The 20497-nt window shown below is 33.4% G+C and overlaps 4 protein-coding genes across 5 annotated transcripts; 1 reads left to right on the top strand and 3 right to left on the bottom strand.

The window, feature by feature from the left end:
• Positions 1-480: 480 nt before the first annotated feature.
• On the bottom strand, positions 481-2581 carry LOC140983661 (heat shock cognate 70 kDa protein-like). Its single transcript, XM_073450801.1, has 2 exons — positions 2234-2581; positions 481-2092 (listed from the first exon to the last, which is right to left on the bottom strand). Exons 1-2 carry the CDS (start codon positions 2445-2447, stop codon positions 708-710), a joined length of 1599 nt encoding a protein of 532 aa, XP_073306902.1. The 5' UTR covers positions 2448-2581; the 3' UTR covers positions 481-707.
• A 2112-nt stretch (positions 2582-4693) lies between these two features.
• Positions 4694-5857, bottom strand: LOC140982001 (ENTH domain-containing protein C794.11c-like). The gene is made up of 4 exons (XM_073448416.1): positions 5698-5857; positions 5486-5608; positions 5167-5334; positions 4694-5077 (listed from the first exon to the last, which is right to left on the bottom strand). Exons 1-4 carry the CDS (start codon positions 5802-5804, stop codon positions 4744-4746), a joined length of 732 nt encoding a protein of 243 aa, XP_073304517.1. The 5' UTR covers positions 5805-5857; the 3' UTR covers positions 4694-4743.
• A 1320-nt stretch (positions 5858-7177) lies between these two features.
• Positions 7178-12956, bottom strand: LOC140983097 (uncharacterized). Of its 2 annotated transcripts, none has more exons than XM_073450008.1 (10): positions 12678-12956; positions 12530-12581; positions 11920-12026; positions 11285-11330; positions 9840-9974; positions 9648-9737; positions 9135-9266; positions 8936-9019; positions 8650-8691; positions 7178-7510 (listed from the first exon to the last, which is right to left on the bottom strand). In XM_073450008.1, exons 1-10 carry the CDS (start codon positions 12785-12787, stop codon positions 7499-7501), a joined length of 810 nt encoding a protein of 269 aa, XP_073306109.1. In that variant the 5' UTR covers positions 12788-12956; the 3' UTR covers positions 7178-7498. The 2 variants fall into 2 exon arrangements, with proteins under 2 accessions (XP_073306109.1, XP_073306110.1); XM_073450009.1 differs by having other exon boundaries at positions 8650-8714; positions 12678-12940.
• Positions 12957-14541: 1585 nt separating this feature from the next.
• Positions 14542-18044, top strand: LOC140981993 (ubiquitin-conjugating enzyme E2 7). The gene is made up of 6 exons (XM_073448405.1): positions 14542-14758; positions 14883-14985; positions 16349-16446; positions 16538-16638; positions 17038-17115; positions 17815-18044. Exons 1-6 carry the CDS (start codon positions 14710-14712, stop codon positions 17890-17892), a joined length of 507 nt encoding a protein of 168 aa, XP_073304506.1. The 5' UTR covers positions 14542-14709; the 3' UTR covers positions 17893-18044.
• The last annotated feature ends 2453 nt before the right edge of the window (positions 18045-20497 follow it).

The raw sequence follows: 20497 nt of genomic DNA, 5'->3' as shown, positions 1-20497 counted from the left end.
ACTTGAACTCAACAACGGACACATTCTCTATTATACAAACGTCGATTTGAGCACTCAGAACTTCTTATTATCTTCAAGCTCAATATACAGAAAAGCAGCACACGCCTCATAGTAGATATCTAATCTTTTGAGATTATATTGTGCTGACTGTTTCTTACTTTCCAAGCTATTCACATTAATATATCTTTGATAAGAGTTTGTAAACTGGAAAAGAGTGTTTTCCAGTACTCTACTGTATTTGTTTTTACTGTGTTGTGTAACTAAGAGTTTCAGTATGCTAAGGGTAAGCCCTACTGAAGTGGGTGTGTGTAAGTGTTGTACTGTAAAATCTAAAGTCTTTTAGTACAAGTGTTGTACTGTAAAATTCAAAGTCTTTTCCAGTACTTTTTTGTTTTTACTCTGTGTGTGTCTTTGAAATGGATGAATGAAATAATAAATGTATGTTTTGGTCATATGGTTGAGAAAAAATCAAACCTATAGAAATAATTAAGATGGTTTAAAAACAAAGTACACAAGCAACTTGGCAAAAACCTCATAGAATGTGAATGAAGTAGAGTAGCTCCATCACAGGCGAGAATAATCACAAGAAAAGAAGTTCCACAAACCAGCTATAAGAGAAAGATACTTCCACACAAAAATCTCATTTGATTTTTCCTTGTTCTCAGTAGCGGCAGAGTGCCATAGTTCTTGATTTTTTAGAGTTATAGCTATATACATTTACGAATTTCTTTGGTCGTTCTCTCAATCTCATCCTTACCAAATCTGACTTTAATACTGTTGATCGTGATGTTGTTTTTCCGACCGCTTGTTTTGTCTTCAGCAGAAACGTGCAGGATGCCATTAGCATCGATGTCGAAACAGACATTTAGATAAGGAACATTCTTTGGGGCAGGATGAATGCCTATAAGATCGAATTCGCCTAACAGAATGTTATCAGTTGTTCTTGCACTTTCCCCTTGGTACACGGAGAAGTCGACATTCTTTTGGAAGTCGATACCCGTGGTCAATCTCTTCTTCTTCTTGATAGGAATGGTGGTGTTTCTTGGGATGAAAACATCCATGACATCGCCTGAAAGCCGGATACCGAGAGATAGAGGTGTGACATCCAATAGTACAATGTCTCGAATCTCGGGGTTATCCACTCTAATTAGAGACGCCGCTTCAACTGCAGCACCATAAGCTATGGCCTCATCAGGGTGAATGCTTCTGCACAACTCCTTCCCATTGAAGAAATTTTGAAGCATTTGCCGCACCTTCGGAATTCTAGCGGATCCACCAACAAGTACCACGTCGTGGATGATTTTCTTGTCCACCTTGGCATCCTTCAAACACTTGTCGACATGGTCGATGCATTGATCAAATAAATCCATGTTCAACTCCTCAAACTTTGCACGGGTTAGTGTACACTTGAAATCAATTCCATCGTACAAACAATCAATTGATATGTTTGTATCTGTTGTGGCAGATAGATTCCGCTTTCCCCTCTCACAGGATGTCCTCAACCTTCTCAATGCTCGGGGGTTGTCTCTTATGTCCTTTTTATGCCTTTTCTTGAACTCTTGGACGAAATAGTTCACCAATCTATTGTCGAAATCTTCTCCTCCAAGGTGGGTGTCACCAGCAATAGCCTTGACCTGAAAGATACTGTTCTCTATGGTGAGAACAGACACATCGAATGTACCACCTCCGAGGTCAAAAATAAGTACATTTTTCGGACCGACGTTGCTGTATTTTTTACTGATGCCATAGGCAATAGCTGCAGCAGTTGGTTCGACAATAATACGCAAGACGTTGAGCCCCGAAATTGTTCCAGCATCCTTGGTGGCCTGCCTTTGTGAATCATTAAAGTAGGCTGGCACCGTAATAACCGCATTTTTTACCTCGAACCCAAGAAAAGCTTCTGCCGTTTGCTTCATTTTGGTGAGGACCATTGCGGAGATCTCTTCAGCAGAAATTTGTTTCTTTTCACCTTTGTAGGTAACCTCAATCATGGGCTTGTCATTGGCACCAGCAATAACCTCGAAAGGCCAAAGTTCCCGATCCCTCAGGACCAAAGGGTCGCTGAATCTTCGACCAATCAATCGCTTAGCATCTGCGGATTCAATTTTGTTGGAGAACAAAATACAAATCACAAAATCATAATTTCAAACTCACCCTCGTGACATATAATATACAAACCGTCAAATGAATTACGAAAAAAGGCAAAAAAAAATTATGAATCATAATATCTCACCAAAAACAGTGTTAGTGGGGTTCATGGCAACTTCATTCATGGCGGCATCGCCGATGAGACATTCGCTTTGCTTGAAAGCTACATAAGAAGGTGTGGTCCGGTTGCCCAGATCATTGGGTATGATCTCAACACGATCATGCCGCCACACCGCTACGCATGAATAAGTTGTGCCCAGATCGATTCCGATCGCCGTTCCTTCGGTTTTAGGAGCCATTGCATAACAATACTCAAGAATGGTAGCTAAGTTTAACAAATGGGAGACCAAAAGATGAAGCGAAAGTCTAAGGTTTTTGTCGGATTGTGGTTCTTTGTCAGCATTTTGCTTCGAAGAGTCTAAAACATATATGCTTCCATCCGTTTATCAGATTTATCAAGGAAAATGTGCATATAACATTAGCATTATTAGAGTTACTGTGTGGGATATTTTTTTTTAACATTTTACCAAATTTCGTAAATTCTGCTGTGTTTTTTTTTTTTAAAAAAAGATTGTGATATTAAGAAAGTCGCTGAAATAAATCAAAAATATTATTTTATCAAAGTCATTATTTATGATTTATGCTCCAATTATATATTTTAAAGTCAACTAGGATTCCACATCAAAGTCATTTTTTTTTTGTTTCGATAAAACATACTACCGACTTGTTTCATTATAAGACCAGGTCTCCCTCCTTTATTATTAGGATATATTATAGTTATACAAATTTATTAAATTGATTTTTTATTATGTTTTTTATGCTTGTTCGTAATTTGAAAATTGATTTATTAAAAAAAAAAAAACATATCTTGATCTCGAACTTAATTAAGTCTTTCCATCTTAACCATATATAGAAGTAAATATGGTAAAATCAAATCTAAAATCTAGTAGATAAAAAAAAATTATCTATATTTGAATCTATCATCATTTTTGTGCTACAGGTAAGGAATCTTGATCTTATATTTTATGTTTATTTTTTTTCTCTCACGACCGTCCTTGATTTGAATTTTGGAGTTGATATAGTTTATCTAACATTAAAATCTCAAATTTATCACAAGATTTTTCATGTTCGAGATTTAATTATAACAAAATTCTCTCCCTAACTCAAAAAATAAACCTTGAGTTTTGGAAAGATTTCGTCCAAAAAATTGTTAACATTAGCCTCCCTAAATATTAGTTAATTTTCAAAACTTAACATATTTCAGGTTAACTACTATAATAAATATGGACTTTGGTCTGCCATTGTGGTTATTCTAATATGTGCATATTTACATAATCTCTCTTGGAGGTTCTGACAATAACTCAATCAAAAGAGGATTTTCGGTTGAAAGAAAATTTTATCGAAATTCAGTCTATATATATCAAAGAGTCGGGAGTTTTTATCGTTAAATCATATGTGGAGATCGACAAATGAAATTATCCACCTTCTAGCTCAAGGAGCCATAAAATCTGAATCTAGTTTCTAATGAGTCAATTGTAATCTATCTATTTGGTTATCAACTCTTGTACCTTTTATTCTAAATAAAATTGTATTTTAAAATTTAATCATAATTTTTTTTCTTATATAATGATAATAATAACCTATTTATTTAACTATTATAATTTAAAATACACTTTAACTTTTGACATGCCATTTAATTTGTATTTAATTTCAATAGATGATCGAACCAATATTTATTTCTGCAGCTGGTTTAATTTGATATAAATCGTTTAGTATTTTAAACATATTTTCAAATTTATTTTGATTCTTTATTTTTTAAAATTTTAAATATTTCTAAATAAATATTAATGTTGTACATATTTTTAAATCTTTAATTTTTGCTATTTTTTATTATTGGGATTAAATTTTGTGCAATAAAATTTTTAATCATATATAATAAACAATTATTTAACAAAATTGTTATAAATTTGAATATATTTTATTTAGTTGACAAACAGCTGACATATTGAATAGTTAAATATTTAATTTAATTAAAAATTTGAAAATATTTTTTAAGGTGATCTTGAATAATAATATTAATATAAATATATATATATATATATAAATAAACATTATTGTATTAATGGGCTACATATTTTCAATAATTGGGCTTATAATTTGTATATTTATCCTTTTTTAGCTTTAATATCATTGCTAATGGACACTATGTTTTTAATTTGGACTTCTCATCAACTTATATGGTATTTAAATGGAGTCAGAAATTATTTAACATTAAGTCATTGTGTAACGAGGTGGATATTAAATATAGATTTGATCTACAATTATATTTTTTGAAAAAATAAAAATAGGACTATATATTATTTAGTTATACGCATTATCAAGTAAATTAATTTTCTTTTGGTGTAAATTAGAATTGATAAAGTGGACAAAAAAGCGTATTGAATAGTATTCCCGAATACTATTGTAAAATTTTTGTAAGGTAACAAATATATTACAAACTAGAATACAACAAAGGAATTAAAATGATTCAGCTCCAAAAATTTAAAAATAATAATAAAAAAAAAAAAAAGAAAGAATATTTGCAATATGATTGATTTATATGGCAGATAGAAGAGAGACTCTTGTACTGTGTGACTCTTTATGATCCCAAAATGGATGATGCTCCTCCTCCTCCTCTTCCATAACAACACATTCATGGCAGCCGAGCTCGGCTTTGTATCCATCAAATTCAATGTCCTTTTGACGACGATTATGATCACTTGACAAGTGTTTCGTGCTTCCGACGGATATGTTAAAACTCCCCCCAAATCCTTTGATTCCCACACTAAGTTTCCTTGCCTTAGCCCTCTCCTCCGCGAGGTACGACTTGTCTTGGAGAAGGCTTGTTATTCTCTCACATTTGTCCTTCACACTCAGTCCCCAATCGAACCTGTTTATATTTATAAGCTGATGAGATTATATATTATCATGAAATTAAATACCAACACAGTAGTGGACGTTAATACTATACGAACCCACCCTTTCATGTGATCGACATAGTGAAAAGTCGCCGCCATATGTGTAATAGTTTGTCGATCACTTTGAAATTCCTCTGCCACTCGTAGAGGTCCATGGGTGAGCAGGTATTCCAATACAACTAGAGCATTGTAAGACCCTCTCCAATTCCATGTATCAAACTTAGACAACCTGAAAATTTTAATAATTTTCAAATTAATATTTCCTTGATTTCGATCCCTTACATATATATATATATATATATGTAAGCTACTCTTTTACGTATATATATTTATATTCATTAAAAAAAAACTGAGAATTTTTTTTTTTTATTTATAAAAACCTGTGATGAAGAATATGGACGATTCTTTCATAATCGTCGACCTCAAAAGCAGCACGAGCGATCATCCTCATGGCAGAAGCATCTTGTGCACATGAATCTCCATTTGTTATTTCTTCTGTTAATCTAATCAACCAAATTTATATATTCAGAAACTAAAGTTGTTGATTATAAAAATGGGATTTAATTAATTAATTAATAGAGATGAAGCTTACAATTGTGCAGGTGTAGCGTCCATTAATACCAATCTTGCTCTCTTCATTTTATCCTTCAAGAACAACGAAGCTTGCCTCTTCAAATCACCCATCAATCCAGACCCCATTTTTGTTTTCTTGCATGCACGAATAAGAGGAACTTTCTGCACTAATAATATATATATACACCACTAGATAGCTAGCCTGATTGATTTCGGCGGTGCTTAATTAACAGCATGCAATAGTTGTTATATATATTTATATGTGTGTGTGTGTGAAACCATAAAAATAATATAGTGTATGTGAGTATTAGACCACACCAATCCAGAATCATTACTACTTAATCTGGTTCAAGTTTGACCAGTTAACTGAGTTCTGTATCGATGTTGAATTAGATTGAGTTGGTCGAAAATAGAATCTGGACTATTTTAATCCGGTCTAGATGAATCGATCCAATAAAAAAAAATTTTATTCTTATCGTTTTATTTAAAAATAACGTATTTGTGTACATAGTGGTTGGGAAAATATATATATAAAAAAATTTAATTTCGATTATGAGGACATGATTGAAATCAATTGGCGTGATGTTGAATTATGACCACTCCATTAGCAAAATGGAACTACACTAGAACTACTCTAGAAAGTGGACTTGCATATGCAATTAGGCCAACATTATTGTAATAATTATATTATTTTGACAATATTTTGGTCAAAATTTGAACACAATTATAATTTATAACCAAAAAAGTGGCATTTCAATTGTCAAAATTTGATTAGGTTTTCTTCTTTGTCTGTCAATGTTTGATTTGCTACTTGGACGGCTTGTGCGTTAGTTAGGAATGCTGTAATAATAATATAAAAAGAAGTTCAATAATGATTTAACAAATATACTATCATTTTTTATGTTTTTATATTTAAAGGATAACTATATATTTTTTTTAGAAAAAATCATTTAAAAAGTAATATTTTTATTAATTTATCTTCTTTTATTTTCACTTTGTGATCTGATACCAACAAAAATTAATGTCTAATTAAATTTTTGTTGTTTTTGTTTTTGGCAATAAAAAGGGGAAGTCAGTTGAGTATAAATTAAACTCTGGTCAAGTTCTTTTTCCACACATAGTTCCATGCATGTGATCACAATGAATACGCATTAGCTTATATAAAAACATGATTTTAAACGTGAGAAAAATGTTAAACAATTATATATAAATATTTTGATTGAAAACAAATTATATATTGTTACCCACCAAGTGTCCATTCATATTGTGAACATCATTATTTAAAAAAAATCTTAAATCTACATAATTACATAATTAATCTAACCATTGAAAATTCTTATAGAAATTCTCTAAACTTTTAAGTTTAAATATAATTTTAAATTTTTTACACAAAATTACTTAATATCTTCAATGTATATATGCACGCAACTCAAGTCCATGGGAAAAAAAGTGCGGTTTGGCCTCAAGTTTCTTATAAAAAAGCAGTTATCAGTAAGATATGCAAGAAAAAACAGAAGCTGTCCCAAAAGATCACATGTTTCCTCATTGATTGAAACTGGTTTGACTGCAGAATTTCATAAATCTGCATGCTTAAAAAACCAAAAACCTGAGTTCGTTTACAATACTGCATATCTCCGATTAAATATTAGCTGTAAATTTTCCACATGCCAGTTCTGTAACCTAGCGACATGAGAGCTATCTCCCACAACATATTAGGAATGCTTAATAAGTTAACCTTTGATCCAGGAATTTCAGTCCAGTTAACAGAAATCTCGATCACCGGGATGCAAAACCATTTGCACAAATACACTAACTCAACATCAAAGCACCACCTGAAAATTCAAGGTTTCAACAGTTATTTCAACAGTAAAACTCAAGCTACTACCAACTGACTATGCAGATCGAAACATGGAAAGGGATTGAACAAAAAACTGGAACATTAAAAAAATACCGTGAGGAATGGAACACAAACAATTTAGATTAATTCTAGTGAACTTACAAAATGACAAGTTCTCCATAAAGTACTTTCAAACATCCGAATGTATGTCCTATGACTAGCATGAGTGTATGACCTGTATGACTATTATTAGGCTGGCAAGAAAATTGCCAAAGCTAAGCACGCTATTAGCATAACATATTTCGACCCGACCATTGCCTTTCCCTAGAAGAAGATAAATTGCACCATATCATCATTCCAGTCAGCTGAAAGCTGCCTCCAATCGGTTGCTGATACAAAACCAGTGGTGAGCTGGATTTCATAACTGAGCTTATTTACAAACAAATTGGGGGTTTCAAAAACAATTAAATGTTTAGGTGGACACTTCATTGTCAATTCATTTACATTCTTCAACACAAAAAAAAAAGCTATATTAACCTGATGACGTCCTTCATTTGTATGATTTCCTTGTTTCCGGTAATACTCCACTGCCTATCATCCATAAAACTGCTGCAGTCCTCTTTATCTTTCGTTCTTTATTATTGTACAATTCTCATTTTAGCAAATTAAATTTTCCTATAGTTAAACTCATTTATCTCTTTCGAAAATTCTCAAAGTCACAGAGGTCTATAATGGGATCCAGTCTTTCAACCTCATTGAACTCAATTTTACATGTTTATTTTTGGATGCATATGGAACATAGCTCTTTCAGTATAACATTAGGTAGATTAGGTTACAAAAGATTTCAAAATAAACCTCAGAATATAACTATGCCTCACTTGGTCATAAACTTGAGTATGACTTGACCAAGTTGAAACATTACAGTTACGCTAGAAAATTCATAATTTCATCTCATCACTGTTCAATTAGTCAAAGACTCTGTGAATGACTTTGACCCAGTTGAAAAAATGTAAGAAAAATTTAAGAATATACAGCTAACTTTCAGGAAAAAAGATACAAAATAACAAATACATGCAACGGTACTCTAAATTCTCTCCTGACTATATGCCGACATGAGACGAAAGAGAAACATACCGTTTCAAGCGGACATTCATGAAAAGCTTCCGCGCAGCAGCTCTGGTGAACATTTTAAAACCACACTGAAACATGACGAAGAGATTCTATGACCAAACTTAAGACGTAAGATAAATTTAACCTATACTGCTATTTTCCAGGTTTGCAAGAGTGAAAAGGAGAATAAAGAGAGTGCATTAGAGAATGTCCACCTGACCAACAAACACAAATGCAACTAAACGATATAAAAAATAGAAATGAAATTGAAATGGGGATAAAAGACACAGTTTGAGCGAAGCTGTAGTACCTGTGTGTCACGAATTCCAGGACCAGCAGCCAACAGAACTACGAGATGAAATCCCTTCATCAAAAAATTGCGATACCACTTTCTCTGAAACACAAGACGATGCTCTGATTAGAGTTGAACTACATGCTAGTAATTCATACAGAATAAATTTAACCACATCATAATGCAAAATAGTAATTATACAGCCAAAAGACTCAACTGTTGCCAGAGCCTTCTCCTCAAGGTGAGCACGAGACCCGAAAGCAGCAATTGGGACATCCGAGATTCTTAAAGTTGAATCACTAGCTGAAGAGTCTCCAAACTTGCGCTCCTCCATAGCAAGTGCAAGAATCTGATGAGGAAACCATCTATATGTCAATTTTTTTCTAATTAAAAACCTGCCAAGTGACTGGGGTTTGAGGCAGACTTGACCACTAACTATAACCCAAAAGACACATGAAGGCGATCAGAGATTGATTTCTGGTAAAGAAGGACAAAGCCATAAGTACAACCAGTAGAAAACAAACATAAGAGGATTGAATGGAAAGCTTAGTTAATAGAACCATACTCAGTGACACCCCCCCCCCCCCCCACCCAACAAACCTTGTAGCCAAAATTACGACAAGACAATTGGTGCCTAACTCTCCATCCAAATGGAAAAGAAATACCACACACAAAATTTTAACTTTTTGTACAAGAACCAACCTTCCGGATCATGAAAATGGTCACCAACCTGATTTTCTAGTTTCTCAAGGTCAGACACTTTGGTTGCCCCATCAGCATCGAGCATTAATATTAGTTCACCCCGTGAGTGGAGCACGCCCTGTTTGGAAATGCTTTCCCAAAAGCATTATGATTCAATGACAAGTCATTATAAAAAATACAACAATATACTGGGTGAACTAATTTTTCAGAATTGGCTCACTTTTCTTATTGCTTCACCCTTCCCATGGTTCCTTCCGAGAAGGACTACTCTTACATTGTCTACGGTGTACCTCTTCACATAGTCAAAAGCTACTCTTTTGGTACCATCAGTACTTCCATCATCAACAATCACCACCTATTCGAGCAATGATTCATTAGAAAGTTCTGTTAAAAAGAACCCATTTCCCTAAAATCAGCATATAAAATAACATGACGCATTTCTCCAATATGAGCACACATGTACCAGGACGGGAGTATCTGCTGCTTTATGTATTTCAACAAGAAAGTTTGCTCTAAATAGTACCCAAAAAACCTCCCTAAAATAATAATGACAACTTCAATAGAAAGGAACAACAATCAACAACTATAAGGCGATATTCAAACACAAGCTTAGAGCTCTCTCATCATTTGATTATTATTGACATGGAACACAAAACTGGGATGTATGATCTTTACTGCTGTCACTTAAAACAAAACTGGGAAAATCTTCCTCATTGCAATGTCTAGAGACAAAAGTGAAGATCATACGTGAGAAAAAAAACTATGATGTAGCAGAGGCTATATCGAGATTAAACAAAAGGAAAAAAAATGTAACAAACTCACATTCTCAACTCATAAGTCAATTATCTAGCTGCAAGCACATGACAATCGAAGTAAAACAGTTTTAAATTTGGTTCACATAATTACCCCAGCTCAAATTATGATTTCAATCCCATGAACCATTGTTTACAAATTTTGGATCTCCTATAATCATTTAGATGCTCAGGGACTTTTTCATTGGCAATGAAGTATAAGAAGACCTCAAGCTCGCATCTCCTTTAACAGCATAAACAGCATATGTGCAAGCTAAACAAACTATTTAATATACGATGCGTACAACAATCAAAGTCCAGTGAAACCAGCTATCTGTGGTCAAAAAAAGTATCATTTCAGTTAGATGTAACATACATGCACCTTTAGTACATCAGGTGGAGTACACTCAAGATATTTAATTTTGTTTATCCAAGTCACCTGGGAAACTGCATCACTCCTTAATACAAGTGATATAAGAGATTTAATACATTTCAAGCAATAACTTGGCCATCATTTACATAATTTATAGCCAGTTAGGTAAACATGATTATATCCCAATCAACCGAATCTTGTTAATAATAACATCCTATACCACAAACCAGGCTGCTCTGTCAGACAATTCATAGAAAAATTAAAATCCAAAGAATTAGACTCTAAGAGAAGTATCGTAAATCTGATTCACTCCACTTTTGTTGTTATCGGTCTTGTACTCAGTCTTCCACAGTGAGGAAGAGATTGCCCATCCATTGACTAAATTTTTTATCCACACTTGAGGCTTAACTTTCGAGTAACACAATACAACACTTCTTACTGCAAGAAGCCTGCCCTGGTGATGCAGCAATGATAAACAGAAAGTTGAGTTTAAGAATTTACCTCATACGAAAAAGGCTTGTCCTTCGCTGTGCGTTCTTGAAGGTAGCTACAATTAACAATACGAATAATCGAAAAACTTATGAAAAATTTACCTCTACAACTAAGATAAATATATTTACTGGAGAAGAATCACAGGTTCGCATATACAGACAGCTTCATACCCTATAGGTTTCAAAAAGCTGATTTTCATATAAAAAATTTCACCCATGTTTGAGCATGTATACATCTGTCTAATAATAATGGATTATTTGTAGGACGGAAAGATTTACATATTTCACTGATCAGAGTCAATAGCATCAAATAAGTTACAATTATTTTAATCTACTGTCTCAGAACAAATATGCCCGATTAACCTTCTGCTCATCACATAAAAGTACATACGATAGAATCAGGGACGACTGTCATAAATCATTATAAAACGTGATACAGTAGTGGTGGCAGCAGCGGTGAAGGACGATAAAATAATGTCATGATAAGACAAGTTTCAGTCTCCTGATAAACTGTAAAAATGCATTCGAACCACCCAAATTTGATGTACATAGATAAATTACAACTTTGATATCATGCAATCAAGGATAATAATGGAACATGTTTAGAGTAAAAACGTAAAAGCAAAAAGAAGAAATGTTGTTTACTTCAAGGTTTCGTCGAGAGCTCCTGGAAGCCTATACTCCTCATTGTATGCTGGAACTATCAAAGAAATATACTTCTCAGCAGGATCAAGAATATGAGGACATTTCACCTGTTATACAGAAATTAAGTGCAGCAGCACAATCAAAGCCATGTCACTGATATATGTAACCAAACCGTAACAAGATACAAGGACCTCTCCCACAAATTACACGGAATAAAGCAATGAAGCATGCACTTTAATTTTTCCCAGTTTTCAGCCCAGCTCCCCTTCTAAATATCATGTAAGACTCTCAAAACTCTTTGAAACATAAATAAAACCTAATAGAGATGACTTTTTGCTAAATCTATTTCAAAGTACTTAACAAGATGATCTTTTTTCAGCCCCTGTTGTTCGATTTTAGTCAAAACTCAGATTACACTACATTTTTTTTATCATCATGAAACTTTACATTCTCGTAAATCCTTCACCTGGAAACTAGTCAATCAAACACTGCACTGAGAAGCTCACCCAAGTCAACTGTACTGTCCTTTATCGAGTTTTCATATATAAAATCCAATCCAAGAGATGAATAGCACAATCGCAATGAAAAGAATTTGAATCGGGACACATACCGGCTTCAATGAATTGGGATCTTCAAAGACAGTAGGGGCCTCAACATGACAGCTTAGAAAAAGCAAAAAACATAAAAAAAAAATAAATAAAATTTCATAAGAAAGTAAATAAAAAATCCAATAGAGTGATTCGAGGTAGAAATCATACGAGTGGTTATACTTTCTCCTGAACGTTTCGAAAACAATGGCGGATGCTAATGCAACAGCCAAAACAGAAGCCAAGATCAGCAATTGAAACAAAATCCATATCAATTCCATTTCTCCGGTCAAATTGATCGATTTCTCTGATAATTCATACAGTTTCGTAGGCAACCCAGAAAAATAAAAACTTTGTTCGAACCCAATCAGGGTTTTTGATGAATTTATAGAATTATAATTATTTGGAGTAAAATAATGTATAATCAGAATATATTTAAATGTTATGTTGAGGATGAGAATGGTTGATTGAATCTATTCTGATTCTAATAATTTAATAAAATAAAATAAGAATTGTTTTCGAAAGGCCAAAAATTTCATTCTTGATTGTTCTATGTATATACATTGTTTTTTAAAAAAATAAAAAATAAAAATTCGACCTTTCCTTTTATGTGATTGATTCCAATAAATGGAATTTCATGAGAGGTTTGATTCATCTGAATAAAATAAAATATGATTTTAAATTTGCGTTAATAGAGCTCTAAATATGGCTCAAAGTGTAGGTAGGTACCAATGTGAAGCAAGAAATTCATTTCATAAAAAATCTCAAGATTCAAATCAAATTAAATATAATATGTTTCAAATATGACTCAGATAACTATGAAACTCAAAGTATTTTATATATATATATATATAGACCAAAATGTTGAAAGTATTATTTAGTGAATCTCGATATTAGAATCAAACGAGTATTAGATAGATAATAATCAGCTTCATAGATAGAATCAATAAATTTCGAATATATTTAATGGAATCAAAATATCAAGAATATTTCATGTTTGTTCGTGCAATAGGTTAGAAATTTGAATTAAATTTGAAGTTTGAATAAAAATTATGGTTTATAAATGTAGAAATGTATTTTTGAACTTCAGATTTTTGAGTTAGTTCTGACTCGTTATTGTGGAAGGATCTTTTGAGTTTCAACATTTTTGAGTTAATTGGAGATTTTTGGTTTTTCATATTATTGAGTTATTGCAAGATTAATTGAGTTAATAAATTTTACATGATTTTTGATTTGTATTTTGGAGTTTGTAAATAATGTGTCTATTTCTTCAATCTACGTATAAAATATATTTATCACAAACACACTCAAGATCTCACTCAAACATTCTCTTTCATTTTATTTTGTTAATTTTTCATTTGGTCTCCGTTAAGTTTTTATCATAAAATGAATATACGTTTTCAGTTCATCGGTGAAGTTATTTCGTACTAAGTTGCAGCATGGTTTTGTCGTTGTACCTTGGGAAACAGTTGTCTGTCCTGATCCTCGAAGCACCTTCGGATATGACATATCTGTTTTGAAAAAATTGTACTTCATGCAAGCCTCATCTGATTTACTGATTTTCTATTGTTTTACATATTCAATATTTATACTCATTGTTTTTTTAATAAAAACTTGTGTGAGGCGGTCTCACGGATCGTAATTGTGATACAGATCTTTTATCTGGATCATCCATGAAAAATTATTACTTTTTATGCTAAAAGTATTACTTTTTATTGTGAATATTTGTAGGGTTGACCCGTCTCACAGATTAAAACTCGTGAGACGGTCTCACATGAGAACCACTCTTGTTTTTTATTAGTGCTATACAATCTTATTTTCGTTTACTGTTCTACAATGATTGTTTTCATACTTCGAATTTTAGCATTTTGTCTAACATAACAAACATGATAACTCATAAAATTGCTAATTTGATTCTCTTGTACTCAAAGACTTGCATGATTTGGAACAAAGAAGCCCAAGATTTTTTTTTTTAAAAAAAAAAAAGAGAAGAGAACCAAGAAGTTATATTTAGATATACCATAGCTACTTTATCGCTTCTATGTCTCGTATATAAATTAACAATACGAAATTCACATAATAACATATTTAAATCTGCGTCGGCCATTAACCTTTTCTCTACCAATCTCATCATATTTCATGGTTTTTGGCCTCGTCCGCCTCTTCCGCGTCCCTCGATTCTCTAAATTCTTGATTCTTATCAATGGCTTCGCCCTCTCAAGCTAGCCTTCTTCTTCAAAAACAACTTAAAGGTATGTTTAACTTTATTGAATGAATAAAAGTTCAATCTGTTTTTCTTTTCGTCGGAAGAGGGTTTTACTTTTTAAGATTTTCGTTAAAATTTGTGGGTTAATGATCTGTGTGTTTTCTCTGCAGATCTGTGCAAACACCCGGTTGATGGATTTTCTGCCGGTTTGCTGGATGAAGCTAACCTGTTTGAATGGAGTGTGACCATAATTGGCCCACCTGACACGTTATAGTGGGTGTTTTCTCTTTTTTATCTTGTGTACAATGTTAGAAATTTTCTATTCCCTTGATTAGTTTGACAACTTCTTTGCCTGTATTTTTTTATTATGTATTATGTTTTGTTTTATGGCGCTTTTGGTTTATCATTAAAGCAGTTGCTGTTGTGGGGTTTTGATTTGTTGCTTCCAGCTTGTTGATTGTTTGTATGGTGTTGTCCCATTAATCAACATAAATTGGTTTACAGTTGCAACCCTTTCTAAAGACTCGGTGAATCATTTTAGTATGGTTATTTGAATTCTCTGATGTATGTATTTACCTTCAGTGCAAATCTTCACTTCCGTCTATATGTGGAAATCCACCAACTTCCTGACTTTATTTTGTAAGGTTTTAGGTTGATCTTCTCTAGGTTAAATGGTTAATCTTGTTCAGTTGTTCCCTCCGCTCGCCTTCATATTATGTGAATGTAAGACCCGTGAATGATGGAATTGAAATATGGTTAATTTGTTGAGTGAAAGGTGACTTTGGTATTAAATTTCTGATCGGTGATCACCATAATTCATGGAATTTTGGTATGAGAAGTATATGGTTTGAGAGTTATAGTATGTCAACCACCAGAGAAAAAACACTAGCTATTTTGCTCTCGGCATGGTCGGACATGATTGCTTTCTTCATCCCCAACTTCCAAATTCCAATCCGCTGCACTTGTAACTTGTTTGCTACTGGTCCTTGCTTATAACCTCAACTACCTCCTGCCCCAACCTCTACTCCTCTCATCTACTGCCTATGACAATCTTTCATTCAGTAAATATCAAGGTTTGGCTGTGTCAGCTTGCCTTTTTCTCGGCCTCCTTGGCTTCTCCTTACTTGATGTCTCTTCACGTTGCTTGAAATTTTACGTATTTGTCGGGTCTTTTGTCACGACTATGCATCCGGGTCGTCAAACTTCATATGGTTTCCCCTTTTCATTACCCTCACTGCCATGTCCACTGTACTTTGTTTATACTAGTCAAGCCCAGCTATTTATCCCTATCTGCCTTCTGTCTCTAATCCTGCGCCTGTCTTGGCCACTGCCATTACTTGGATGCTGCTATCGTATTTCCCATTTTCATTGGAGATTTTTTACCAGAAACAGTGGTATCTTGAATTATAGCCCTCTGGATGTAAAATATATTTATTTACCTTTACATGGCCATAGTGTATGAGACAAATGTATGAATTTCAATAAGGTTCGTACATCGTGTCTGTTGCATGAATTTGTTGGGGCCTGTTTAATTTAATCTTTGTTTGTTTTCAGGAGTGTTTGCCCTATTGTGATGGTTTCATGTTAGATATTGCATGATAACATTTTTGTCGGATTATTTTAATTTTTGATGCAGTGAAGGGGGCTTTTTCAATGCCATCATGAGTTTCCCACCAAATTACCCAAACAGTCCTCCAACAGTGAAATTTACCTCAGAGATATGGCATCCTAATGGTTTGTTCTCTTTGGCGGTCTAAAATGGTCTATCAGCTTGATGGTGTGCTTATTAATTACTGATATTGATATGGAAATCCATGGATTGCAGTTTATACTGACGGGAAGGTCTGCATTTCAATTCTTCATCCCCCAGGAGATGATCCAAATGGCTATGAGCTTGCCAGTGAGCGTTGGTCACCTGTGCACACGGTATGGCTATAAAACAATGTGTTGTATCAACTTTTGTGTTCTTTAGGTTGAGTATTTTAGTGATCTTAAATTTGTACGAAGTTGAGTTTTTTTATGGGCAGAAACATAAGATTGTGAAGCCCATGAACTGAAGTGTGTGAGCAATCTTAATTTGTTTGGTCTTATTTGGGTTTTGTTGGGTGGGGAGGGAGGACACATATCTAGTTTTGAAGAAGGTTAATTAGACCAGTACCATCTAATATTTTCTTTATTCCTCCCGTATCATCAATTAATATATGTTGGTTTTCTTGTATGGTTGTTGCTACAAAGCTTTGAGCTCCACTCTGACCGTACTCTTTTCTTGCCTGTTCATAATAATTTTGTGTGCAGAAGGTTTATTTTTTAATTCTTGATTTCCAGGTCGAGAGTATAGTTCTAAGCATCATATCAATGCTTTCAAGTCCAAATGATGAATCTCCTGCTAACGTCGAAGCTGCTGTGAGTGCAAACTCTTTAGATTGCTATTGTTTTATTTTATTGTCGCATTACATGATTGGATACTAAATGTTGATGGTCTTTAACCATTCTTCTAACCTCCTTGAAACATCAGAAGATCATAGGGAGCTTATAAGGATGTATTGTGTTATCTTCAGCAATCTACTTAAAATAAATTTTAAAATAAGTGTGAGGTAATACTAATCATTTAGGTAATACTAATCATTTTGGAAAAGCAAGGAGATCACACCTTGTTTTTTTTAATAAATGTTGATTTTGAATTTGCCAGGATGAGATTATGAGATCTTCCATAAAATCCTAATACAAGCAAATGTGGTTGATATTAGTGAACAAATTGGAAGCTTATGTTAAAAAATCTATACCATCTTAAAATCTCTACGAAAGCTCTACAACCTCTTTGATGTTTGTAACACTTTTCTGTTTCCTTTCCTTTCCTTTATGGTTATTATTTTTTCAATGAGTTTTTTTGGTGGTTTGATGTAAAGGAATCATAATTTGTCCATATCTGAAATGTTATGGAAATCTAATGGAAGTTTCATATTGGACTTGATTTTTAAGCTGTCAAACGAAGCTTTTATGAAACCTAATGTTTTGCTGATAAATTCACTTCATTTCAGTTCAATACGTTATTTTAGTTGATCGATCTATGACGTCAATGTTTTTCATTATTAATTGCTGCAGAAGGAGTGGAGAGATCATAGGGACGACTTTAAGAAGAAAGTTAGTCGTTGCGTGAGACGATCACAGGAGATGATGTAAACTAAATGTCGATGCCTTGCTTCAAATCTTATTTTGAAAGAAATTTGGTGTCAAGCTGAAGAACTTGGTTTCCTCGAGGTTACTAACTTGTGCAAACATTTAAAATCTTATAAACAGATTATTATATCTCGAGTCTTCATGCTGCTTTTTTTTCCTCCGGTGTTGTATTTAAATTTATTTTGTTTTGCCTATTTTTGTCGAAGTGGCTCCTCAACATGTTTTAAATGGTCAATTACTTCCCTGCGGATAGATATTGTCTAGTGGCCTTTGAGGCTTTGTAAGTGTCATTTTTTTAATTTATTAAGAAAGCTTATTTCGATGGAGCTCGAGTGAATAGCCGGGAAATACTATAGCCCACCAGGTGTGAGTAACCAAGCCACAGTCCAGGAATGCCAATGGCACGAGCCGCACTCCGGGTGTAGCATAGTCTGAGCCTGAATAGTCTAAAGAGCTTACCGACAACTCTTTAAGTGGATCTCCTTACCATTTGTGCTATATTTGGTCACATATTTGAGCAGCGAATCTATTAGTTTGCACTTGGCGACTCTCTTTTCATGCTCTCGCAAATGTTCATAATAAAGATATTTTTTAAAATATTAATATATTTTGAATGATAGAATTCAAAAATTGTAAATATAATTTAAATTTTTGTCGAGAAACAAGTAACTGCCTTCTAAAGACACACTCCAAGCACGTTTTTTTTAAAATAAAAATTAGGTTGAGTATAAAGAAAATTTTGAGGTTTGAATTAGCTTCAAATAGAATAGTGTAATATACATATTTGACACTCTTGGAAATAAATATTTAAAAGATGTGTTGATAGCTTCTACTGCACTTCTTCCAGCCTTAGTCTTAAAAACATCTTATTCATCATAAGATTATCATCTATACTACGTTAATTGGGTAAGACAAAAGTGCTGAATTCGTTCACCATAAGGCCTTCAGTCCCCCACTTTTTATCTCTATTATCTTGGCCAAAAACATGTGTGAGACGGTCTCATGGGTCGTATTTTGTGAGACAGATCTCTTACTTGGGTCATCCATGAAAAATTATTACTTTTTATGCTAAGAGTGTTACTTTTTATTGTAAATATCGGTAGGGTTGACCCGTCTCACAGATAAAGATTCGTGAGACTGTCTCACAAGAGACCTACTCATTCTCTTGTTACGAGTAACAAATTTTTAGAACAAACTTAATACATCATGCCAAGGGCCACTCACTTTTCGAATGCTTCTTAATTCTATACGAAAGGAACATAATTTATTCCTTAAATTAGATAATATTATATTTATTAAATTAAATAGTTTTGTCTTCTTAGACTATATATTTATCATAAGAACTCTAGATATGATATTAATGTTTAAAAGAGTTTATTTTTTAATAAAACTCTTGTTTCCATATATTGAAGGATTTTTTTTATGGAATAAATTATAGGGCAAAAGAAGTATATAAATAGTTGTTGTGAAAGGTGTGCGAAAAAGAGAAGACAGACGGCGCCTGTCATTATAATGCATCCAAAAATATTTCTGACAATACAATTGTGCTTAATTGGTTCAGTTTTGATATCCTGCAACCACAAATGAATAATAATTTTGGTACTCATACTTATTTGGGTCCAGACGAGATTAATTTTTTTGAAACCCAAACTTGGATCAATTTAATTGTCCTTCCACTGGTTGTGATCCAAATAGGTTGAATATACATGTGTTATGTTTGTGTGAAATAGATATCATGTGCTTTTTACCTTTTCCAATTTCATTGACTAGCCTATACCATTTCTGAACAAGTTTGTAGTTAAAATAATTTTTAGATTTGCCTTTCATTGAGTTATATTTGGCTGAACTAGTTTGAATAGGCTTCCAGTTTGTCTTAGCATTAGAAGTCTCGGATATGTATCCAATACCAAATTTTCTATTTTTGTTCATATCCTCAATAAGCTTTCCAACTTGATGAATGAGTTCTTGACGTTCATGTACCATATTGGATCTTACAAAATGAATATATTTCCCTTTGCATACATTCAGTTTTGGTTGAGAAGTAGTTTCAGGAATGTTTTCCTTGTTGCTGAAACCAAGAGCTGTTTTGTCTCCAACATGTTTCTGCAACTCTTGCATTTCAGTTAAAGTAACTGAAGACTTGTTCCAAGATAAAACTAGTTCAGTTAGCTTCATATTTTTAGTTTTAACCTTCTGGTTATCATCATGTATCCTTTCATTCTCAATTTTCAATTTAGCAATCTCTGTCATTTGACTCAACATTTCACTCGACTGTTCCAAGTCAGTGTCAGTCGTGTTGTCTAGCAAGTCATTTTGCTTAGCTCTAATTTCCTCGAATGATTGAGAGATCTTTGGTAATCATTGGCCATATCATAAAGTGCATTGACAAATTCCTCTCATAAAAAATCAGTTGAGCTGAAGTCAAATACATGTTCACTGGTAGATTCCATCTCAGCATCATTTGTCATTAAGCATTTCACTTTTACATCATCACCGGAGCTGCTTGCATCTTCTGATTCAAATGATCCAAAGTCTGAATCAGCCCATTTTGACTTGTTTTCTTCAACTACCATCGCCTTTTGATCATGCCTTTTCTTAGAGAATTTCT

This window comes from Primulina huaijiensis, chromosome 8 (genome assembly GCF_012295235.1).
Source record: "Primulina huaijiensis isolate GDHJ02 chromosome 8, ASM1229523v2, whole genome shotgun sequence".
In the NCBI taxonomy this organism is placed as follows: domain Eukaryota; kingdom Viridiplantae; phylum Streptophyta; class Magnoliopsida; order Lamiales; family Gesneriaceae; genus Primulina; species Primulina huaijiensis.
This window is presented reverse-complemented; position numbering and strand designations above follow the sequence as displayed.

Excerpts from the sequence above, each read along its gene's own strand:
- LOC140983661 (XM_073450801.1), bottom strand. The coding sequence starts at position 2,447 with ATGGCTCCTAAAACCGAAGGAACGGCGATCGGAATCGATCTGGGCACA. Across the intron at positions 2,093-2,233 it reads CCCCACTAACACTGTTTTTG|ATGCTAAGCGATTGATTGGT; the intron begins GTGAGATATTAT and ends TTGAATCCGCAG.
- LOC140982001 (XM_073448416.1), bottom strand. The coding sequence starts at position 5,804 with ATGGGGTCTGGATTGATGGGTGATTTGAAGAGGCAAGCTTCGTTGTTC. Across the intron at positions 5,609-5,697 it reads GACGCTACACCTGCACAATT|ATTAACAGAAGAAATAACAA; the intron begins GTAAGCTTCATC and ends TTGGTTGATTAG. Across the intron at positions 5,078-5,166 it reads TATGTCGATCACATGAAAGG|GTTCGATTGGGGACTGAGTG; the intron begins GTGGGTTCGTAT and ends AAATATAAACAG.
- LOC140983097 (XM_073450009.1), bottom strand. The coding sequence starts at position 12,787 with ATGGAATTGATATGGATTTTGTTTCAATTGCTGATCTTGGCTTCTGTT. Across the intron at positions 9,975-11,284 it reads ACAAGCCTTTTTCGTATGAG|GTGGTGATTGTTGATGATGG; the intron begins GTAAATTCTTAA and ends TTGCTCGAATAG. Across the intron at positions 7,511-8,649 it reads ATGAATGTCCGCTTGAAACG|GTGGTGCTTTGATGTTGAGT; the intron begins GTATGTTTCTCT and ends TTGAATTTTCAG.
- LOC140981993 (XM_073448405.1), top strand. The coding sequence starts at position 14,710 with ATGGCTTCGCCCTCTCAAGCTAGCCTTCTTCTTCAAAAACAACTTAAA. Across the intron at positions 14,986-16,348 it reads GGCCCACCTGACACGTTATA|TGAAGGGGGCTTTTTCAATG; the intron begins GTGGGTGTTTTC and ends TTTTTGATGCAG. Across the intron at positions 16,447-16,537 it reads AGAGATATGGCATCCTAATG|TTTATACTGACGGGAAGGTC; the intron begins GTTTGTTCTCTT and ends CATGGATTGCAG.